At 45.8% G+C, this 23,102-nt stretch overlaps 1 protein-coding gene and 1 non-coding gene across 3 annotated transcripts in view; one reads left to right on the top strand and one right to left on the bottom strand.

Moving 5' to 3' along the window:
* ABHD2 (abhydrolase domain containing 2, acylglycerol lipase) overlaps positions 1–23,102 on the bottom strand; it is a 114,084-nt gene that overhangs the window by 80,223 nt on the left and 10,759 nt on the right. For both annotated transcript variants that reach the window (XM_052659481.1, XM_052659482.1), the window contains exons 2-3: positions 5,201–5,304; positions 1,999–2,198 (exon numbers count right to left, since the gene is read on the bottom strand). In XM_052659481.1, the coding sequence (XP_052515441.1) occupies positions 1,999–2,192 (194 nt within the window). In that variant the 5' untranslated portion in view covers positions 2,193–2,198; positions 5,201–5,304. The remainder of the gene's footprint in view (positions 1–1,998; positions 2,199–5,200; positions 5,305–23,102) is intronic.
* Positions 547–619, top strand: TRNAG-CCC (transfer RNA glycine (anticodon CCC)). Its single transcript has one exon. It is a non-coding gene; the product is annotated as a tRNA-Gly (tRNA).

The following is a 23,102-nucleotide window of genomic DNA, read 5'->3' as shown; positions in this document are numbered from 1 at the left end:
CTACAAACAGAGACCCAGGAACTGGATCCAGCTGCATCCCACCCCATCTGAAAGTAGGGGGTGCAAATGTTCCTTGCCAGTTCAGATGAGTGAATTATCTAAATTAAACATGGAAGAAAAACGCTGGATGATTTTGAAAACACACCAATGCTGTGCACACTCCTCAGAGGAGAGTTTCCATGGCAAACACTGCTTACTAAGAACACCACGCCCTTGATCATAGTTGTGGAGCCCACTATGGCGTGGAATCCCCTCAGCAGGGACGGGTCCAAGTTCACCGCAATTTATATTGTACATGGCAGTTCACAGGTGTTAGGGAATATAACTGAGCTATAAGTCTCTTTCAACTTAATTACAGCTTTTTAAGGTCACGGCATTACGACTAACAAGCAAACTGTACACAGACGCCCAAAATATCCATAGCCCACAGCTCTTTACTCTTGGCTGTGGAAATGAACTAGACAACCAAAGAGGACAAAGTAAGAGCCCAGACTCTCAGGTTTCTCTGATGCCCATCTGCCCTTTGAAGAGAATCATTCAGGAACGTCCCTGGTGGTCCAGTGGCTAAGACTCTGTGCTCCCAATACAGAGGGCCCAGGTTTGATTCCTGGTCAGGGAACTAGATTCCACGTGCCTCAATGAAGATCCTGTCAAATCCGTCTCCTGGAAATAAACAGCATGTGTGGTGTGGAACACAGATTCTGTCTCTTTCACAACTACTGTTTTACTTCTGTCAGAAGCTGTGCTCACCCGTCACCTCCAAAACACAGAGCTGGGGCTTCTGCAGGGAAATCTGGTTCACTTGGAATGAAAAGACGCTTACTCCTTGGAAGGAAAGTTATGACCAACCTAGATAGCATATTCAAAAGCAGAAACATTACTTTGTCAATAAAGGTCCATCTAGTCAAGGCTATGGTTTTTCCAGTGGTCATGTATGGATGTGAGAGTTGAACTGTAAAGAAAGCTGAACACCGAAGAATTGATGCTTTTGAACTGTGGTGTTGGAAAAGACTCTTGAGAGTCCCTTGGACTGCAAGGAGATCCAACCAGTCTATCCTAAAGGAGATCAGTCCTGGGTGTTCATTGGAAGGACTGATGTTGAAGCTGAAACTCCAATACTTTGGCTACCTGATGCAAAGAGCTGACTCATTGGAAAAGACCCTGATGCTGGGAAAGATAGAGAGCAGGAGGAGAAGGGGACGACAGAGGATGAGATGGTTGGATGGCATCACCGACTCAATGGACATGGGTTTGGGTGGACTCCGGGAGTTGGTGATGGACAGGGAGGCCTGGAGTGCTGCAGTTCATGGGGTCGTAAAGAGTCGGACACGACTGAGAGACTGAACTGAACTGAACTGGAATGAAAACCTTCTCTTAGAGTGGATTCTCTTAGCTAATGTATATTTTTCAATAGGGCAGACCAAAGGTACCCAAGAAACCTATGCTTTTTTTTTCTCATTAATTATTTGGGGTCAGGAAGACTTCCATCTTAGAACTGGCCTCAGGTGGTAAAGAATCTGCCTGTAATGCAGGAGACCCGGGTTCGATTTCTGGGTTGGGAAGATCCCCTGGAGAAGGAAGAGACAACACACTCCAGTATTCTTGCCTGGAAAATTCCACGGACAGAGGACCCTAGTGGGCTACAGTCAATGGGGTCACACAGAGTCGGACATGACTGAGTCCGCACACACGCAAAATACTGTCCAAGTTTTCTGCATCCACCTAAAAACGACAACAGTTTTCTGCAAAGTCCTTGACATGGTTGATGACACCGCACTGTGGAAGAAAGGATGACTTCGGGCAACAAAGATCTGAGTCGTCCCCTACCCACCAGGATTCAAGCGCCAGACTCCTACAGAGCTGGTGGCTATTTTACCATCAGTGACACTAGTTCACTTAGATGCCTTGAGGACCCATGGGGAGAAGGTTCTTCTTTGAACAGTGCAATGACAGGCAGATCAGCAGGCAGGTGTACAGGTGGGTTTGAGGGCTACTCACTCTTTGGTCAGGAGAGGACAGGACTTGAGCAGGAAGCGCGAGAGCCCCGAGTCCTGGAAGTAGAGGTCGGGCGGAGCTGTGGGGCTCTTCAGGTTCAAACACCGGACAATCACGTACAGCACGGCAGCCACCGCGGCCAGCTTCACCCCGTCAAATACGGCCGGGAGCTCGGAGGTCTCCATCATGGCGTTCATCTTGATCTGGGGAGCAGGGGCACAGGTGGGTTTAGAAGCATGTATAGAGGGAAGACCTCACCACACAGAGACAAAGTCAGTGGGGAACGGCGACAATCCAGAAGGGCCCACAGAACCCACCCTGACTGATTCCTATCAGTGCCCTTATAGCCGCCAATGAACTGGCAACAACCCACGTCACAAAAATCCTGAGCACTGATAAACTGGGCTGGGTGTTGGCTTTCAAACTGTGGTGCCAACGAAGACTCTTGAGAGTTCCGTGGACTACAAGGAAATCAAACCAGTCAATCCTAAAGGAAATCAACCCTGAATGTTCATTGGAAGGACTGATGCTAAAGCTGAAGCTCCAATTCTTTGGCCAACTCACTGAAAAAGACCCTGATGCTGGGAAAGACTGGGGGCAGGAGTAGAAGGGGGTGACAGAGGATGAAATGGTTGGATGGTGTCACAGACTCAATGGACATGAGTTTGAGCAAACTCTGGGAGATAGTGAAGGATAGGGAAGCCTGGGTTCTGCAGTCCATGGGGTCGCGAAGAGTCAGACACAACTTAGCAACTGAAAACAACAAATGAACATTTATTTCTAAGATGGGCAAACTGGAAAATGCTGAGAATAGCGTCCTGCTGAGCGTAGGAGAGGACTTCCCTGGTGGCCCAGTGGTTAGGAATCCACCTTCCAACATAGGCAGTGCAGGTCTGACCTCCCTGGTCTAGGAACTAAGATCCCACATGCAGTGTGGCAGGACCAAAAGTTTAAAAAAGAAATAAATAAAACCTGATGAGAGCAGGAGAAAGAAGTCCAGCTGGAAAGGCACAAGAGGGACCAGGAGACTAGCTCTGATTTCTGTTACCAGGCAGCCTTGACTTTCCTCAGACTTCACCTGCACCTGGTGCCCCGGCCGTGCATCAGGTGTCATGTTTACAGCCTTGGACAGACGAGAGATGGGACTGTGTGGCCACCAGGTGTGGCTGTCATGCCTGTGGGCCCCACCTTTGTTTTCAGAGCAAGAAGAGCCTGATTCAGCCACCTGCTTCCTTGGAGGCAGTCCTGGCGCTAGAGTCAAGTTCAGACTAAGCCGAGCTCCCAGAGGTCTTTACTCCTGGGAGTCGCAGGCGGTGTGAAATGGAACTCAGTCACCTTTTCCCCCTACTGAAGGCAACTGCCTATAGTCATTAGTCTCCAAAACTGGGCTAAAAGTGGACCACCATTCAACTGCTAGACCAAAATTAAAAACTGGAGTATGGAAAATATACACGCATATCTAGTTTTTCATCTTTTCAGGTAGCTTTATCTTGTACACAAAACACATACACACACACTCACATATATCCCTCCAAACTTTAAAAAAAACAAACACCAACAACAATAACAAAAATCCAGTCTTTTCCTCGCTGCACTGAAGGAAATCAGAACATCAGCCGTTACCTTCAAACTCAGGGAAACCACAAGCTAACAAAAAGAAGAAAATGGTAACTCCTGGCAGCCAAGGTCGCTATGGCAACAGCTTCCCCTGGAATGGTTTCAAGTAGCCTCTGCTGAAAACAGCAGGACAAGCCCAGTGGCCAGCAGTACAGAGAAAAGAGGCAGGACGAAACGATCTCTCAAAAATGTGTTTGGGGCAGAACCAAACGAACTCAGCTGAGACCCACGGTCAGGCCAGAGAGGTCTTGGAAGCCCTTTGCTAAAATCAAGGCGATTGTGGCAAATACAGGGCAGACCATCTCTGGCAGGGGGTTCCAACTGAGTGAGGAAAGGCAATCAAAGATCCCACTCATATGTGGGATCTAATTTTTTAGATATATGATATCACTCATATGTGGGATCTAATTTTTTAAAAGAAACAGATAAACTTATTTACAAAACAGAAGCAGACTTACAGATACTGAAAACAAACTGATGGTTACCAAACGGGAAATGTGAGTGGGGGAGGGATAAATCAGGAACTTGGGATAAACACACACACACACACACACACACACACACACACACACTACTATATATAAGATAACCAACAAGCATCTACTTTATAGCTCAGGGAACACGACTCAACATTCTGTGACAACCTATATGAGAAAAGAATCTACAAAATAATGAATGTATGTATATGTATAATGGAATCACTTTGCTGTACATGGGAAATCAACACAACGCTATAAATCAACTATAGTCCAGTTGGAAAGAAAAAAAGAACCCAGTTCCTTAACTCACCATCAGGGCAAGAAAATAATTTTTTTTAATTTATCTGGCATGGTTTAGAATCAAGGCTGAATCTCAGAATATACTTTTCAGCTGCATCAACCTTTGACCTTTTATGAGCTGACAGTTTCCTTAAAACTTAACTTCTGGGGTCATGTCTCTCAAAGGCTGTTCCCCAAACCTTTAAAACAAGGATTCTTTTAACTTGGGATCCATAGGTCCCCTGTGGGTTTCTGGGAACTTCCTGAAATTATGTGTGAAAGTGTGTGTGTTTGTACAGTTTTCTGGGAAGAGGGCTTGCAGATATGATCAGATTCTCCAGGAGGCCTGTGACCTAAGCAAGCACACAACACCACACTCAAAGATGCTCTAGCGGTCCCACCTGTGTCCTTGTCCTCATATCTCCAAAACCCGGCCACCTGCCAGTTGAACCAACTCGAAACAAATATCCAAGATGACACAGCTTGCTATTTACTGAAGTACAGTTGATTGAAATAGTGTTGTCTTAATTTTCATAGAGACTTTTAAGTGTAGTGATTAGGGGGCTGAAACCAAAACCTAGGAGGATTTCTAGTTTTTCTGGCAGGATGCTGGTGATATGAAACTGAAATAGACATCCTCCTTGTCCTCTTAATTGCAAAGAAAGGAGAAGGCACACTGAGTGGCTTGACCAGTTTTCTGGCTGATCTAGAGTAGACACATTGAATTAAAAACATAAAATAAGTCCCTCCACCCCCACTTTCACTCACCACTTATGAATGTTGGGAAGGTAGGGAGAAGAAGCAAAAATAAGAGTTTCGCCAATACGTACCTACGTCACCAGTTCTTCTCTGCTGCGAATACAAATTGATCTTGAAGAAGAGTTGAACAGCTGGGCTGGTCAGGTCAGATCTCTTATTCGATTTAACCTAAAAGCTGAAAAGATTGGATAGTGACATTTTACAGGTTGAGAAAGAAGCAATTTAATTGAAATATAAGCATAGTCTAAGTTTTTTGCATTTAAATTCGTTAGAAAAAAAAAACCCAAAACGATTTCTTTAATTAACATATGTGACGCACTCTTGGCCAGACCTGCTGGCGGAAATCTTGGTGAACCCACAGACCGGCGGGCTCTGTGGTTTCCAGGACGAGTTATCTGCCGCGTTCACAACTCTGGCTAATGTAAACTCATGCTGCTTTTGTCCTTTATCTCATAACATCATTTCCAGAGATACCCAACGACGACAAGGATCATCTCTGTGTGACTGATGAAATAATTTAGCCGGGTTTAGGTCGAGATAGCAGGCAGCTGACTTGTTTCATCTCTTCCAAATATACAGAAATGACAGAAAAAATAGGAGCTGAGAAAAGTAAAAGGGCACAGATGGGCTCAAAAATGCAGTTCCAGAAATGGAACAGAACTGAAAGTAATGAGTGGGGAGCCATAGCACCTGCCAGATCTGGGGCTTACTGCGGGCTGGAGGCTGGCTGTGCTGGGCCATTCAGGGCTGAAAGCGCTCACTGTGAGATGGGGAACCAGAGCCGGGCCCTCTGGGTTAAAGACCCGTGGCTTCCAAAGCAGCAGAGGAAACAAAAAGAGAAACGGGGAGGGGGAGAGACAGCAGTGTTTACAGAGCTCCCCTTATATTTCATGTAAAACACATCCTGATGCTTTTAAGAGTACCTCTGAGGTAGGTACTATTATTATTCCATTATACAGATGAGAGGACTCTTGAGAGTCCCTTGGACTGCAAGGAGATCCAATCAGTCAATCATAAAGGAAATCAACCCTGAATATTCATTGGAAGACTGATGCTGAAGCTGAAGCTCCAATACTTTGGCCACCTGATGGGAAGAGCTGACTCACTGGAAAAGACCCTGATGCTGGGAAAGACTGAAGGCAGGAGGAGAAGGGGGCAACAGAGGAGGAGATGGTTGGGTGGCTTCACCGACTCAATGGACATGAGTTCGAGCAAGCTCTGGGAGATGGTAAAAGGCAGGGAAGCCTGGCGTGCCACAGTCCATGAGGTTACAGAGTTGGACATGACTGAGCGACTGAACAACGACAACCGATGAGGAAACTGAGCCATGGAAAACTTGAGGGACTTGCTCAAGGTCACACAGGTAGCAGGTAGAGAAACTAAGATACATATCAGGCTTCAAAAAGCGTGTTTTTAACCACCACGCTGTGCTACTTGAAAAGAGGAAAAGTAAGAAAAAGAGAAATAAGAACGAAAGTGGATGGTAGAGGAAAACACAAATCAGACACCAAGAGCCTGCAAAAAATCATGAAGCTGTAACATAGTAGAGCTGGGATTCAAGCCCAGTTTTTTTCTGATTCCATCAAACCGAAATGATTTAAAAAGAAAATGAAAGCCAGTTGGAGGGGAGATTCAATTAACCTTCACAGTAGCCTTGCTCAAATTCAAATATTTATTATTTTTTCCTATTCTGAGACAAATTAGACACAGAGGACCAGGCTTTGTTGGGGGGGCAGGGGCAGGGTACTAAGGAGCATGTCTCCAGCCACATCACAAGCCACCTGACCTTTCCAGGGCTTGGCTGTCCACTAAAAAACAAGGGACGTGCCAGATCAGAGACCTTAAACTGGCAACCCATGGGATGGCACTGCATTTGGTTGGCATTTTTTTTTTAATTGAATTTATTAGCTGCTAAGTTGGTCCCATCACTTCATGGGAAATAGACGGGGTAACAGTGGAAACAGTGTCAGACTTTATTTTTGGGGGCTCCAAAATCACTGCAGATGGTGACTGCAGCCATGAAATTAAAAGACGCTTACTCCTTGGAAGAAAAGTTATGACCAACCTAGACAGCATATTGAAAAGCAGAAACATTACTTTGCCAACAAAGGTCCGTCTAGTCAAGGCTATGGTTTTTCCTGTGGTCATGTATGGATGTGAGAGTTGGACTGTGAAGAAAGCTGAGCGCCGAAGAATTGATGCTTTTGAACTGTAGTGTTGGAGAAGACTCCTGACAGTCCCTTGGACTGCAAGGAGATCCAATCAGTCCATCCTAAAGGAGATCAGCCCTGGGTGTTCTTTGGAAGGAATGATGCTAAAGTTGAAACTCCAGTACTTCGGCCACCTCATGTGAAGAGTTGACTCATTGGAAAAGACTCTGATGCTAGGAGGGATTGGGGGCAGGAGGAGAAGGGAACGACAGAGGATGAGATGGCTGGATGGCATCACAGACTCGATGGACGTGAGTTTGAGTGAACTTTGGGAGTTGGTGATGGACAGGGAGGCCTGGCGTGCTGCGATTCATGGGGTCACTAAGAGTCGGATACGACTAAGCGACTGAACTGAACTGAACAAAGTTATAAACACCAGGAGTTTGCAGATAAAAATCTGAATCTCTGGTTTCTCTTGAGAAGAAAAAAAAAATCCAAAGGTTTGGGAAACTGATGCAGCATTCTCACGTGGCAGCAATGAGTGGCGTTGAGTGGGGCTGACCCTCTAGACAGAGTGTGCTCTCTCCAGGTGGCCACCGTTTCCACATGGTCCTCAACAACGATCTTTGACCTCCTTAATCACTGATGGTACCTGAATGGTTGCTATAGGCATCCGAATATGCAACCCTTGGGGAAAGGGTTGTTGTTGTTTAGTAACTGAGTCATGTCCAGTTTTTTGCGATGGTAAGGACTGTAGCCCTCACCAGGCTCCTCTGTCCATGGGATTCTCTAGGCAAGAATATTGGAGTAGGTTGCCATTTCCTTCTCCAGGAGATCTTCCACATCCAAGGATTAAACTCTGATTTCTTGCACTAGCAGGCAGATTCTTTACCATTGAGCCACCAGGGAAGACCAAGGTCCCTACTAGCCCTGAATAAGTCTATGTTGATTGAATATTCAAAACATACACTATCAGTATATGTATAAATGGTAAGTTAATACAAAAGAATTATGGAAAGGCGTATTTTTATTTATTTATTTATTTGGCTGTGCTGGGTTTTAGTTGTGGCATGTGGTTTCTTTTTTTTTTTTTTTAATGTAGGATCTTTAGTTAAAACAAAAGAACACTTAGCTGGGACAAATGAACTGTTAGTTGTAGTATGTGGGATCTAGTTCCCTTATCGGGGGTTGAACCCGAGCCTCCTGCATCAGGAGCACAGAGTCTTAGTCGTTTGACCACCAGGGAAGCCTCCTGCAGTTTTACTCTTTCCACAAAGTATTTGAGATAGCTTCAAATGAATACTGGATGGATGTGCACAGAGAAAGATTCAGAAATGCAGTTAACTGCTGAGTGCTTCCCAGTAAGAAGTCCCAGGACTTCCCTGTCATGTCAGTCCAGTGGTTAAGACTCCATGCTTCTAAAGCAGGGGACATAGGTTCAATCCCTGGTCAGGGAACTAAGATCCCATATGCCCTGTGGAGTGCCCGGAAGAAAAAAGAACAAAAGAAGTCTCTGCTTTCTTCGGAACAGAAACCTAGAAAACGTGCCTAGCTAGAAAAAAACAATTACAGATCCCAACTTATGTTGTAGGTAGGAGAGTCCACGTGACTAAATGTGGGCCTGTTCTGAAGGGGCTGGTCTGCTTTCTGGGGAGATGCCTAGAAAGGCAGGGCATTAACTGTTCTGCCTTTTTCCCTCCCTGCCTCCCTGGAATGCAGGCAAGAGGGCTGCAACTCCGACAGCCATCCTGGGCCATGAAGGGACCATGAGGTCGCTCCAGGAGCCACACTGAGAGGACAGCAGAGGAGAAAGACAGAGGCCGGGGTCCCTGATGATTCCATGGAGCCACCACATCAGACTTAGACTGCCTACCTCAGGATTTCTTTTCTGTGAGAAAATAAACCCTTGCACGTTTCAACCACTGTTATTTCTAGACTCTCTCAGTCTGTAATTTCTAATTACACAGGAGGAATTACTATCTCCCTAAATCTTCATGGATGTTCCCCTGGCTGGGTTATTATTAAAGCATAGGCAAACTTTTCTTTCTCTTTTCCAAAATTCATAATGACTACAATTTCTTTTATTACCAAAAATAGCTTCAAAATGGCAATGAACAAAATCTAAAACGAAAAGAAATTCTGAACAAGGAGAATACCTACGTCAAGATGTATAAAACTGAGCATGTGACTAAGTCTAGACTGTATCTGAGCTTTCTGACTGCCAGGGGGAAAAGGGAAACCTAGCTAGACTTGAGAGTCTCCAAAATGCACATATGTTACACCCTTATCTCCCAGGAAGACACTCAGAGAAAAGAGGGATTTTTCTGGCACAAATTTATTTAAAAAAAAAAATTCTTCAAGACTTTACATAAGGGGACCTTGAGTAATGTGACAGGCAATGTCCTCCTACAAGATTTTTTAATAGCAAATGCAGTAGAGAATTAATTTCCTCAACCCTTTAAAAACACCAAGGGTTTAAAATTGGATTTAATTTCTGAAGGCAATCCTATGAGAGGTTTCTAATTATTATGGTCCAAATGCGGAGCCTCGAGCTGAAGCTCCGAGAAGCAGGGTGGTTCTACTGTACATGGCTAGGGCCACCTTCCTTGAACTTCAGGGGACTTAAAGACCTGAGGACCTATGTACGGTATGCCTGGAACTGTGCTAAGCATTGTGTAGAACCACAATCAAATAGAATTCTCATTTTAGCTGGGGGGTAAAGAAGTCTGCATTTGGGCTACAGTGACTTTAGAAACTTGGGGACAAGAATAAGTAGTCCAGGAAAAAAAAAAATACGTGGGGAAAGGACTTATGGCGCAGCTAGAATTAGAACTGGGCCTTAGTGAAGTGTAGATTTAGAAGAAGTGTGTGTGTAAGTCTGTGTGAGGGAGATTCTTTATGTGTGTGCATGCGTACATGTGCACTGTATACATTATACCAGGAATTAACTGGCAGTTGTGGACTAACTCTTTGATATTCATGTTCATTTCTCTCACTGCATTTTATTTTATGGTCTTCTTTCTTTCTAAGTTCGACCTGCCACTAAAAATTAATATTCTGCACTTGTCTCAGCCATATCAAACTTAGCTTCTAGTGAACTTTTGGTGGCTTCCCCGATGGCTCAGGGGGTAAAGAATTGGCCCGCAATGCAGCAGACACAGGAGACACGGGTTCAATCTCTGGGTTGGGAGAATCCCCTGGAGGAGGAAATGGCAACCTACTCCAGTATTCTTGCCTGGGAAATCCCATGGACAGAGGAGCCTGGTGGGCTGCAGCCCATGGCCTCGCAAAGAGTAGGACACGACTAAGCACATACGTACTTTTTGTGTGTCCCCTCTCCCTTTCTGGGCAAGTGAAATTCAGTTACCATGGACCTCTGGCAGCCTAGGGCTGAGTATGCATTAGACGGAAAGCAGACACTTTCCCTTCCCCACCCCACCTACGGGTGCACCTGATCAGTGCTTCCTTCACTCCAAGCCCCACATTTCTCTGCTCCCACCACAGTCTTTTTTCTTTTCTATTTTTTTTTGGCTGCGCCACACATCATCTAGGACCTTAGTTTCTTGACCAGGGATGGAGCCCATGCCCCCTGCAGTGGAAGCTTGGTGTCCTAACCACTGGACTGTTAGGGAGGTCCCCTAACACAGTCTTTTTATGAGCGGGATTTTGGTGCTGTAAACGATAGTTAAAATTCCATCTGTCGTCTTGACATTTAAAAAGTAATCCAAGGTGTTGCCAAAGGCTCAACAGGAAAAGAACTTTCAGTATCGTCTTTGGTCTCTAAGACACGCTGGGGCACCTCCAACACCACCGGTGCGAGGGCCTGTGCTTCTCACTGCTCCCCCATGACGAAGGGTGTTATTTTCAGATGGAGGTACAGATTCCAGGAGAGATGTCCCAGTCTGGGACCTGGGTCTTTGTGCTTGCTCTGCTCCTTCTTAGCTGGTGACCTTGAAGAAGTCACTTAACCTTGCTGGGCCCTAAAGAACTCATTTGTAAAAGGAGAGGACTAGATTAGAAGTTGATGATGCCAACGGTCTCTCTCAGCTCAAAATTTCTGAGATTCTGAGGGATAGAGTTGCAGTCCTTGGCTTCAGAGCACAGGAAACACTCTCTCTGTGCTCGGTAACAGGAGACAGCCCTGTTTTCAGTCTACTTTGTGGACCATTAAACAATGAAACTCATAAGAACTAACAACCCTCAGGGCCTCTGTTCTTCCTGCAAAAAGTTAAACAGTAATATATTTTCAGCTGTGCCATTTACGCCAATAATTCCATCCTATTCATTCCAACTCCATGAGTGGGGTTTCAGCCTTGGAATACTAACGTTTACTGAAAACCTAAAACTTACACTGAAGAAAAGGAGAAAAGCACCAAGCAGAGACCGCACACGTAGAAGACTCAATGGCTGGTAATAATGGGGTGAACACCGTTCCCCCAAAATCCACAGCCACCAGGAAACTGTGAATGCGACCTTATTTGAATATAGGGTCTTTGCACATATGATCAAGTTAAGGTGCAGTCACACTGGTTCAAGTGACCCTTAATCCCACAACTGGTGTCCATGAAAGAAGAGAGGCATCTGGACACAGGACACAGAGGACAGGCCACGTGAATGAAGATGGATGTAGACACGAGGGTCATGCCTCTCTGAACCAAGGACACCAAGGATTGCCAGCAATCCCCAGAGGCTAGGGGAGGGGCAGAGGGAACAGATTTCCCTCAGAGCTCTCAAGAAAAACCTGGCCGGCTCTCAGAACCTTGCAACAGGGAAGTGGTTGTCCAGTGGTTAGGACTCCACGCTTCCAATGCAGTGGCCACAGGTTCAATTCCTGGTCAGGGAACTAAGATCCCACTTGCTGCATGGGGCTAAAAAAATAAAAACTCATTTAAAAAAAGAACCTTGCTGACACCTGATTTAAGACATCTAACCTCCAGAACTGTGACAGAACAGATCCAAAGCACCTCTCCTGACTCAGCTGTTCCACACCCTTGTCCTGAAGAGGTGGACGAGAACCATTGCCACATTCTTTCCAAAGTCACCCAGACAAGTTCTAACTGATACAAACCATAATAAAAACACGATACTCCCAGGCTACTTGCATAACACACGACAAACTGTACTCTGGGCCCAAGTGTTCACTGGCTTGGCCTCATTGCCTCTGAGATTCAGCTGTTAGGACCATCCTTTCCTCTTCTGTTCTAGGGAAGTGAAGTGAGGGAGCCCAGAGATGAAATATCACAGGCTGGGAATGGAGGGCCCCCTTTTCCTGGCCATCCAAAGGACCTGACGAGCAAACTTCAACACAGACATGGGTCCCGCGTCAAATACACCTCAAGGAGAACGAAACCAAACTCTTAAAGGATTTCTCTCTTTCAAATCCAGTCTGGTTGAAGTAGATAATGCTTAGGTTCATTCCCTGGAGTAAGGTGACCCAGTGTCAAACCCTGACCCTCCCAGGTCTGGTGTTTGTCTTTGGGCCACATTTCTTCCCTCCTGTGGGCCTTGTCTGCAAACCAAAGCTGTTAATTTTAAATCAGTCCCTGACACACAGTAAGTTAAGTGTCGGTCGTGTCCAACTCTTTGCAACCTCATGGACTGTAGCCCACCAGGCTCCTCTGTCCATGGGATTTCCCAAGCAAGAATACTGGAGTGAGTTGCCATTTCCTTCTCCGGGGGATTTTGCAGACCCAGGGATTGAACCTGGGTCTCCTGCATGGGCAGGTAGATTCTTTACCAACTGAACCACCAGGAAAGTCAGTATACAGTAAATGAACCCCAAATATTGGCTACCCCATCACCACCATTAAACTCTCCTCCATCTCGCCTTAGTAAACACTAATCTGACAGGTAGCAAGTACCACGAAAGATGCTCTTTTCCCAACTGACACAGAGGCCTCATCAACAATGAAATAACTAGTGGATCCACTGCCTGGGCTCTTCCAACAAGTTTCAAATTAATCCCAGGACACACTTTCGATTCTTCTAATGCAGAATCGTGTTACACACTTAATAAATCTCTGGATAGTAAATGTTCATCACCAAGGTTCATGAACAGTTCCAAGGTGCATTTTCGTTTATGCTGAAAGGGTCTGGCAGTCCACAGCCTGGACCTCTACTTCTGACACATATGCCCTCTCTCCTGCCAAGGGACCCCTCCTTTCCCACAGAGACCATTCCTCCAACTGCACCTCCTTCCTGCCTGTAAATCTACTCTTGCTCGGCTTTCATAGCAAACCTCTTCAACGCCTTGAAATAAAACCGCACGCCAGCACAGTAAGCCTGGGGCAGGCTTGCTTCCTCCAGAAGGCCCTGTGAGTAGTATATGAGAAGGCAAGGGCCATATCATATGGTGGTCAGGTCATTCTAATCTGTCCACCTTTTGGTGACAACTTAGAAAAAAGTTGTTCAGTCGCTATGTTCAGTCCAACTCTTTGTGACCCCAAGGACTGGAGCCCGCCAGGCTCCTCCGTCCATGGGATTTCCCAGGCAAGAATACTGGAGTGCATTGCCATTTCCTTCTCCAGGGGATCTTCCTGGATCAGGGATTAAACTGTGTCTCCTGCATTGGCAGGCAGATTCTTTGCCACTGAGCCACCTGGGAAGCCCTTAGATAAAAGTAGTCAACTCTAAATGGAGGCAATATGACATATTTGGGGAAAAAGCAGGGAGGAAAAGGGCCAGTTTCTCCCTACTTTATCTGCCATTTAACTAAGGAAATTGGGGCTGTTGTACACACCACACACAATCACACAGAAGGGGAGAAACACGCGCAGAGCAGATTTGCTGGGACAAAGCCTGGCCACCCCTTGGGAGCTGTTTCTCTGCACTTGTTAAGTGCTCAGTGACTCAGGACTGAGACGGAAGGTTCTGAAGTATGTCCTAGTCAACCCAGAGGTGTGCATGCTTGATAACCCGAGCTGATTTCGGCCCCATTCTGATCTCACAGTGAGATTTCAATTCTCTGGGTCAGTGCCTCGGCCAGCAGCTCAGAGAATTGCCTCTCAGCACAGCCAGGCTGTTCCAATCCTGTGTGTCCTCCTCCCAGGGAGAGTTCTGTGGGCTGAGTCTTCAGGGTAACCCAGTTTTGAAATTCCGCGTCTCACCACTGCCACCACCTCAAGCCTCAAATTGATGGAGAACCCTGGCAATGACAGGGGTAACTGTATTTTCCAGATATGCCAAGACGCATTGATTAATTAATTGATTGATTTCTGAACACTAAGCATTGAGTACCCAGGCCCTTTCCTTCAGCAGATCAAACCAGGGACCAGCTCTGGCGGCCTGGGACCAGGTTATGGTGCTGGGGTGTGGGTGGTGACAGGAAGATCCAACTGCTAGTTCCTCACAAATCAGGTCCTATGAGAGGAAGGGAATGCTCTGAGTCACATGCAATTTGGTAAAGAGAAGGGGATTTCCAAATGATTAAATACATTTAGGCTAACCTCACTCTCAGTTGCATTCAAAATGGAGAGCTTGAAATTGCCTTTTTGTGAAAACTCACCCAAGTGATGTTTCATTTAACCATATTCTTCCACAAAGTCATAAGCTCATGCATTCATCCTGCTGCAATTTCAGAAGGTGTCCTACAAGTGTCTAGTAAGAGCAAAGTCATCCTATGAGAGAAAGTGTGAACCTTGTGCTTAAGTATCAGGAGTGACTACTAACCCATAGGTTTCACAAAAGAAAGTATGTCAAGGCTGTATATTGTCACCCTGCTTATTTAACTTCTATGCAGAGTACATCATGAGAAACGCTGGACTGGAAGAAACACAAGCTGGAATCAAGATTGCCGGGAGAAATATCAATAACCTCAGATATGCAGATGACACCACCCTTATGGCAGAAAGTGAAGAGGAACTAAAAAGCCTCTTGATAAAAGTGAAAGAGGAGAGTGAAAAGGTTGGCTTAAAACTCAACATTCAGAAAACAAAGATCACGGCATCCGGTCCCATCACTTCATGGGAAATAGATGGGGAAACAGTGGAAGCAGTGTCAGACTTTATTTTTGGGGGCTCCAAAATCACTGCAGATGGTGACTGCAGCCATGAAATTAAAAGACACTTACTCCTTGGAAGAAAAGTTATGACCAACCCAGATAGCATATTCAAAAGCAGAGATGTTACTTTGCCGACTAAGGTCCATCTAGTCAAGGCTATGGTTTTTCCAGTAGTCATGTATGGATGTGAGAGTTGTACTGTGAAGAAGGCAGAACACTGAAGAATTGATGCTTCTGAAGTGTGGTGTTGGAGAAGACTCTTGAGATTCCCTTGGACTGCAAGGAGATCCAGCCAGTCCATTCTGAAGGAGATCAGCCCTGGGATTTCTTTGGAAGGAATGATGCTAAAGTTGAAACTCCAGTACTGTGGCCACTTCATGTGAAGAGTTGACTCATTGGAAAAGACTTTGATGCTGGGAGGGATTGGGGGCAGGAGGAAAAGGGGACGATAGAGGATGAGATGGCTGGACGGCATCACTGACTCGATGGACGTGAATCTGAGTGAACTCCGGGAGTTGGTGATGGACAGGGAGGCCTGGTGTGCTGCGATTCATGGGGTCGCAAAGAGTTGGACACGACTGAGCGACTGAACTAAACTGAACTGAAACCAAAAATAGCTGGAGACTGTGTCACCAGTTAAGCAGGCACGTTGATTTGAGCCCTTTTACATGCATTTACTAAATTACCGAAAGGGAGCTGGCCTTTCCCATTAGCAAATAGCCTTCCTCAAAGAGTAGCACTTTCTATTGGAAGACAATGAGTAAAGCACTTAATGAAATTACAGGAAAAATTGTTTTCTCTACAGTCAAGAAATCATTCAATGCCAACCTGAGGACAAACCCCAAATTCAAACCCAGGGGTCTCCTCTATGGAGATCCAATAGTTTTCTAATATGACAGGCATTTTAATGGAGAGATTTGGTAACTCCAACATTGTATTTAAAAACATATACTGTGGGACATCATTGGTGGTCCAGTGGTTAAGAATCTCCCTGCCAATGCAAGGGACACAGGTTCGATCCCTGGTCCAGGAAGATCCCTCATGCCATGGGGCAACTAAGCCCATATGCCACAACGACTAAAGCCCGAGAGTCCGAGAGACCGTGACAAGAGAAGTCACTGCAACGAGAAGCCTCACACTGCAACTAGAGAAAACCCATGCACAGCAACGTAGAGCCAGTGCAGCCTAAATAAATAAATAATTTTAAAAACACTTAAAAAAAAAAACATATACCATAATTCAAGTCTGTAATATCAAAAGAAAACCTCAGTTTATCAGAAACCAACAAATCCAATTGCCTAGTACACTGGAATTTTTTTAAAGATTTTTTTGAAGTGAACCGTTTTTAAAGTCTTTATTGCATTTGTTGTAACACTGCTTTTGTTTTATGTTTTGGCCAGGAAGCATGTAGGATCTTAGCTCCCTGACCTGGGATCGACCCCTGCTTTGGAGGGTGAAGTCTTAACCACTGGACCACCAGGGAAGTCCCTGGAATTTTTAAGAGATAGGTACAACTGAAGAGAAGGGCATCTCCGGATTTATTAAACAGAAGAAACTTCCAGGGCATGTGATGGGAACGGCAAAGATCCCACCCAACAAACAAGCTTCTAGATGGAGGAAACTAGGGATGGGGTGGGAGGGCAAGACCTAGTGCCTGGCACAGCCCTTGGCTGAACAGTGACTGACCCTGGGGCTTCCCTGGTGGTCCAGTGGTTAAGAATCTGCCCCTGCAACGCAGGGAACGTGGGTTCGTTCCCTGGTCACGGGACTAAGACCCCACATGCTACGGAACAGGTAAACCTGCATGCCACAATTGGAGAACCTGTGTGCTGCCAAAGAAAGATCCCACATGCTGCAACCAAGACCCAACGCAGCCAAATAAATAAATATTTATTTAAAAAGAAACTCTAGGTTCTAACTTATTAAAAAAAAAGAAGAAGAATCATTGACCCCGGGGAACTCACTAAAATAGAGAAGAAAGTTTCACCCAGACCTGCAATACAAAGCACTTACAGCCACCTTCAGTTAATGAGAAAATAAAAATAATCGGGAGTCCCCATTCCTGAGCATTCTGTCCCAAAGGCCCCAGAGCCAGATTGGTGCACAGTACTTGGCTAAGACACATACTCTGAACCTGTAATAGGAACATGACGACACCGTGCGGCCCTTTATAATCCTCACGCTTGCCTGTCACCACGCAGGCAGCAAGAAGTAGGTCTGTGAGGAGAACCAACCCACAGGTCGAGCCCCTTGCCCCTCCCCTAGGATGAGACACTTCTGCCCACTCGCATGGCCACAGGGCCAGGCTGGGCTCATCCACTCCTGGCCTCTCCCAGCTCTGGGCTCTGATGATGAATTCTGCCCATTGTTGTTGCTCAGTCACTCAGTCTTTGCGACTCCAAGGACTGCAGCACGCCAGGCTTCCCTGTCCTTCACCATCTCCCAGAGTTTGCTCAAACTCATGTCCATTGAGTTGGTGATGCCATCCAACCATGTCACCCTTGATCGCCCCTTCTCCTCCTGCCCTCAATCTTTCCCAGCATCAGGGTGTTTTCCAATGAGTCACTTCTTCGCATTAGCTGGCTGAAGTACTGGAGCTTCAGCTTCAGCATCAGTCCTTCCAATGAATATTCAGGGTTGATTTCCTTTAGGATTGACTGGTTTGATCTCCTTGCTGTCCAAGGGACTCTGAAGAGTCTTCTCCAACACCACAGTTCAAAAGCATCAATTCTTTGGTGCTCAGCTTTCTGCCAGTAGTGAGAACAGTAGCTCCCCTCGGGGCTTGGCCTAGAAAGCAAGAAAGGTTCTGGGCTCCCTGTCCTTCCAAGAGGGAGAGAAGGTTCTAGGGGCAAGGGTATGCAGTATAAGGCATGCTTTACTTACTTCTGTTTTATTAATATATAGCTCGGGCTCTGGGACTAGACACAGGATCTCCTGCAGGCTTGGAGCAGTATGCTTAAAGATCACATGGATTCCACAGAGACAAGTGCCCAAGTCCCTGAAGACAAAATCCACCAGCTAAATGCAGACCCATAGGAAGCACTGACTCACACTCAGGCCTCTAGGCTAAAAATGAAGGACAGGGTATCTCGAGACAGTCACCCTTCTGGGGCTGCACAAGCCTCCAGGGGGCCCCTACCCAGCCTCTGCCATCGGTTCTGCTGTTTCTGAGAGCTAAACAGAGCTTCGGCCCCAGAGTCCAGGTCACAGCTCAAGTGGAAGGACCCAGATGTGCTGGATTCTGGCTCTCAGAAGAGGAAGGGGATCCCATCCCATTGGCGTCTCCACACGACGTACTTCCGGGGGTAATGTGGTGTTAGTCCCTGCTCTGAGCATGGGCTGTGCTGTGCAGCTCTGAGTAGATCACTTGCCCTCTCTGGGGATTTTGAAGTTTACCCTAAGAGCCACTGTGGTATAATCAAATGACAAAAGATTTTTTTTCCCTTCCATTTATTCTTTATTGAGATGTATTGGACATATAGCACTGTGTACGTTTAAGGTGTACAGCATAATGACTTGATTTACATCATGAAATGATGATTGCGATAAGTTCAGTGAAGCTCCATCACCTCATACAGAAACAAAAATTAAGAAATAGGAAAAAAAAAAACTTTTCTTTGTGATGAGAACTTTTAGAATTTACTCTCTGAACAACTTTCATATATCATGTTGTATATTACACCCCTAGTGTTTTTAATCTTATGGCCTTTGTTTGTACCTTTTGCCCTTCTTCAATTTCCCCTCCTCCTGCCACCTGCCTCTGGTAAGCACACATCTGATCTCTTTTTCCATGAGTTTGCCCATACTTTCTTGAAGTAAAACTGGCCTGTAACACTATATCACTTCCTGTTATACAACCAAGTGATTCAATATGTCCATACTTTAAAAAAACGATCACCTTAAATCTAGTTATGATATATCACCACATGAGATATTAAACAGTCATTCACTAGGTTCCTCACATCGTACATTTCACACCAGTGATTCATTTATTTTGCAACTGGAAGTTGGTACTCTTAAATCTCCCTCACCTATTTCTTTCTTCCCCCCACCCGCCTCCCTTCTAGCAACCACCTGTTTGTTCTCTTTATCTCTGTTTCTGTTTTGTTTCTTCATTTGTTTTGTTTTTTAGATTCCACATATGAGTGAAATCATATAGTGTTTTGTTTTTGGCTGACTTATTTCACTTAGCATATCTCACCCCTCTGGATCCATCCATGTTGTTGCAAATGGCAAGATTTCATTTTTTATTATGGCTGAGTAATATTCCATTGTGCATATATACTATATCTTCTTAATCCATTCATCTATTGGTGGGCACTTAGACCACATCCATATTTTTGTTGTTTAGTCACTAAGTCGTGTCTGACTCTTGTGACCCCATGGACTGTAGCCTGCCAGGCTCCTCTGTCCACGGGATTTCCCAGGCAAGAATACTGGAGTGGGTTGCCATTTCCTTCTCCACGGGATCTTCTTGACCCAGAGATTGAACTTGAGTCTCCTGCATTGGCAGCTGGATTCCTTACCACTGAGCCAGCAGGGAAATCCAATTGTAAATAATGCTGCAAGGAACATCGGTGTGCATATATCTTTTCTAATTAGTGTTTTTGTTTTCCTCTGATATATACCCAGAAATGGAAATGCTGGATCATATGGAAGGTCTATTTGTAATTTTTTGAGGAAACTCCAACTGCTTTCCACAGTGGCTGCACCAGTTTACACTCCCACCAACAGTGCGTGAGGATCCCCCTTGCTCCACATCCTCCCCAACATTTATTTGTTCTGTTTTTGATAACAGCCATTTTGACAGGTGCGAGGTGATGTCTCACTGGGATTCTGATTTGCATATATCTGATGATTAGCAATGCTGAGTGTCTTTTCATGTGCTTGTTGGCCATCTGCATATCTTCTTCGAAAAAAACGTCTATTCAGAACCTTTGTCCAGTCTAAAAAATTCAGTTCAAATGACACAGATTTTAGAGTCATAGGGCTTGGGTTTGAGTTTAGGTTGTTCCAAGTGACTTTGAGTGAACTGCTTACATTTCATGATTCACTTTTTCTTCTATCAAGTAGGGGAGGGGAGATTACCTTACAGACTATGGAGGGAGAGAAGCTGGTGAAATTATGTTGGTTAAGAAAATGCTTTGTAGTTATAAAATACCGATACACTCAAGACATGGTTCGCAAAATGCTTAGAGCTTTTTACAGGAAATCTGCCTTTTTATATATTTCAAGATTATAAGAATGTAAAGAAACAGCTCGAGGACTTTCGTGGTGGCACAGTGGATAAGACTCCGCCTGCCAATGTAAGGGATACAGGTTCGATCCCTGGTCTGGGAAGATTTCATACGCCGTGCAGCAGCTAAACCTGGGCACCACAACTACTGAAGCCCATGCTCCTAGAGCCTGTGCTCTGCAATGAGAAGCCACCACAAAGGGAAGCCCACGCAAGGAGGGGCGGCACCGTCAAAAATAAATAAATACAATTGTTTAAAGAAAGAGCGAGCTAGGGAGTTCTCAACATATGAGGAACAGGGGAGTTGGTCCCTAGGCAGTCTTCAGCTTGACTTCGTCAGATCTTTCTACCAAGGACACTGAAAATCTAGAATAAAAATTCAGAGGCTCTGACATGAAAAGGGCAGCTCTCTGGGTTGATATATTTTGGGGTCTTAGCTAAACAGAAACAGGAGGCTCACATCCTCAAAAGTTCCTGTCTCCTCGTCCATCCAGCACAAACATCCCACTGTTGTTCTGCACTTTCCTCCCAGTCCTCCCACTAAGCAAGTGAGAGTTCTCTGCCTTCTTTAAAGCCTGAAGGCAAGTCTCCACTGTTATTCCTAGTCGCCCAGCAGCCTTCCTCCTTCGGGTTTTGGTTAAAGTTTGCCTGTTCAGGCAGGCATTTGATCTGAGTCCATCTCCACCTCCACCCAAGGCAGGTGAGCCTCCCAGGGAGCAGAGACTCAGCCACGAGCTCAGTTTACAGGCAGTTTTCCTCTGCTGGGCTTTCCCTGTGCCTGTGTGATGCCAAACATTAGTTTCCTGGAAGGTAAGTTAGATTTCACTGGAAATGAGGGAAATGTTTCTCCATTATTGGGAAAGTGATCCCATTTCCCCAAAATTGATTTACTTGTATAAGCTGGATGCACCCTCAAGGATAAAGCAGTGGTTTGTAAAAGTAGGGGCTTCCTGGGTGGCTCAGACGGTAAAGAATCTGCCTGCAATGCAGGAGACCAGGCTTCAATCCCTGGGCCGGGGAGATCCTCCTGGAGAATGGAATGGCAACCCACTCCAGTATTCTTGTCTGACAAGTCCCATGGATAGAAGAGACTGGCAGGCTACAGTCCGTGGGGTTGCAAAGAGTTGGACACTACTGAGTGACTAACAATTTCACTTTTCACTTTGTAAAAGTAGGGGACAGACACCCCACTCCCACCACCCAAAGGGTCAGTATCACTGGGGGAGCTATTTGCAAAACTACATCCCACTTCTGACATTCCACTCTGCTCCCCACAGGTACCAAAGGCATCAGCTTCATTCTAAGCCCTATGGGGACTATGAAAGAAGTACAATGCATGGCGTCCAGGAAATAATGAGCAAACAGTGCAAACCCATATATAATGAAGAATGAAATCCTAAAGTTCCAACTATGAATACTGGAGGAACTCAAAGGAGGCAAGAAGAAGGAGGGGGACTCAGATGGAGAGAGCCATCCAGGGAAGGGAGGGGACAGAAAAGAGGGAAAGCAGGGGTGGGTGCAGACCTCAAGCTGGGCTCAGGAGTGAAGCCAAGGCCTGAACACGCTGGACAACCAGGAAATTGGCAGGCAGGGCAGGAGGAATGGGCCTGGGAGCAGTGGGAGTGGGTCACTGTGGAAGAAGCTTCAGGGCTTTACTTCCAGGGGGAGTTCCAGACAACAGCTTGGAAGATGGTGCCCTGGTGGAGCCCAGTGGGCTGGCCCACTGGGGGACGGATGTGCCTCGGTAGATATGAGAAGCCCTTGTTTGGGTGGGTGTAACCCGACCCGTAGGATGTTGGACAAGCATTGTCATTCACCTCATGTACATCACCCCAAGCTGCCGTGACATCGCAGTAGTTTTTGGACAGTCTGCTGAAGTATACAGGAGTCTTCAGTTGAGGACCATCCCCTCCAGGCCCTCAAAAAGTCCCATTTCCTACCTTTGTGTGTTGCATATACTTCTTCATGACTAGAAAATCAGCAAGCCTCACTGTCACATAAAAGTGATGATTCATGTCCCTTTGATCTCTGCTGGGGATTCTGGTCCATGCCCTGCTAATTCAATCCTCAGTGTACAATTCTATACAAGTTTCAATTCAGAGTGTGGAGCATGGGAGTGAGGGAGGGGGCAGCACTCTGTAAATATTTATTAATGGATTGAACCTGGGGAAAAGGGCTAATGCATCACCTTTCTGGTCCTTGAGCAGAATTTTTCCATGAGATTATTACATTAGGTTGAGATATAGGCCAGTATGAGTAACTGCCATACCACAGGGGCTTCCCTAGTGGCTCGGTGGTAAAGAATCTGCCTGCAATGCAGGAGACATGGGTTCCATCCCTGGGTGGGGAAGATCCCCTGGAGAAGGGAATGCAACCTACTCCAGTGTTCTTGCCTGGGAAATCCCATGGACAGAGAAGCCTGGTAGGCTACAGTCCATGGGGTCGCAAAGAGTCAGAGAGGACTTCACTGCTGGGCACACAGGCATGCACGCCATGCTACAGTGGGTCAAGAGAAAAAGCTCAGTGTGACGTGGGCTGTCAGGAGCTTTTGGATATTTGAAAGAACACACTTAAGTTCAGGAAAATAA

This window comes from Budorcas taxicolor, chromosome 21 (genome assembly GCF_023091745.1).
Source record: "Budorcas taxicolor isolate Tak-1 chromosome 21, Takin1.1, whole genome shotgun sequence".
Lineage (NCBI taxonomy): Eukaryota > Metazoa > Chordata > Mammalia > Artiodactyla > Bovidae > Budorcas > Budorcas taxicolor.
This window is presented reverse-complemented; position numbering and strand designations above follow the sequence as displayed.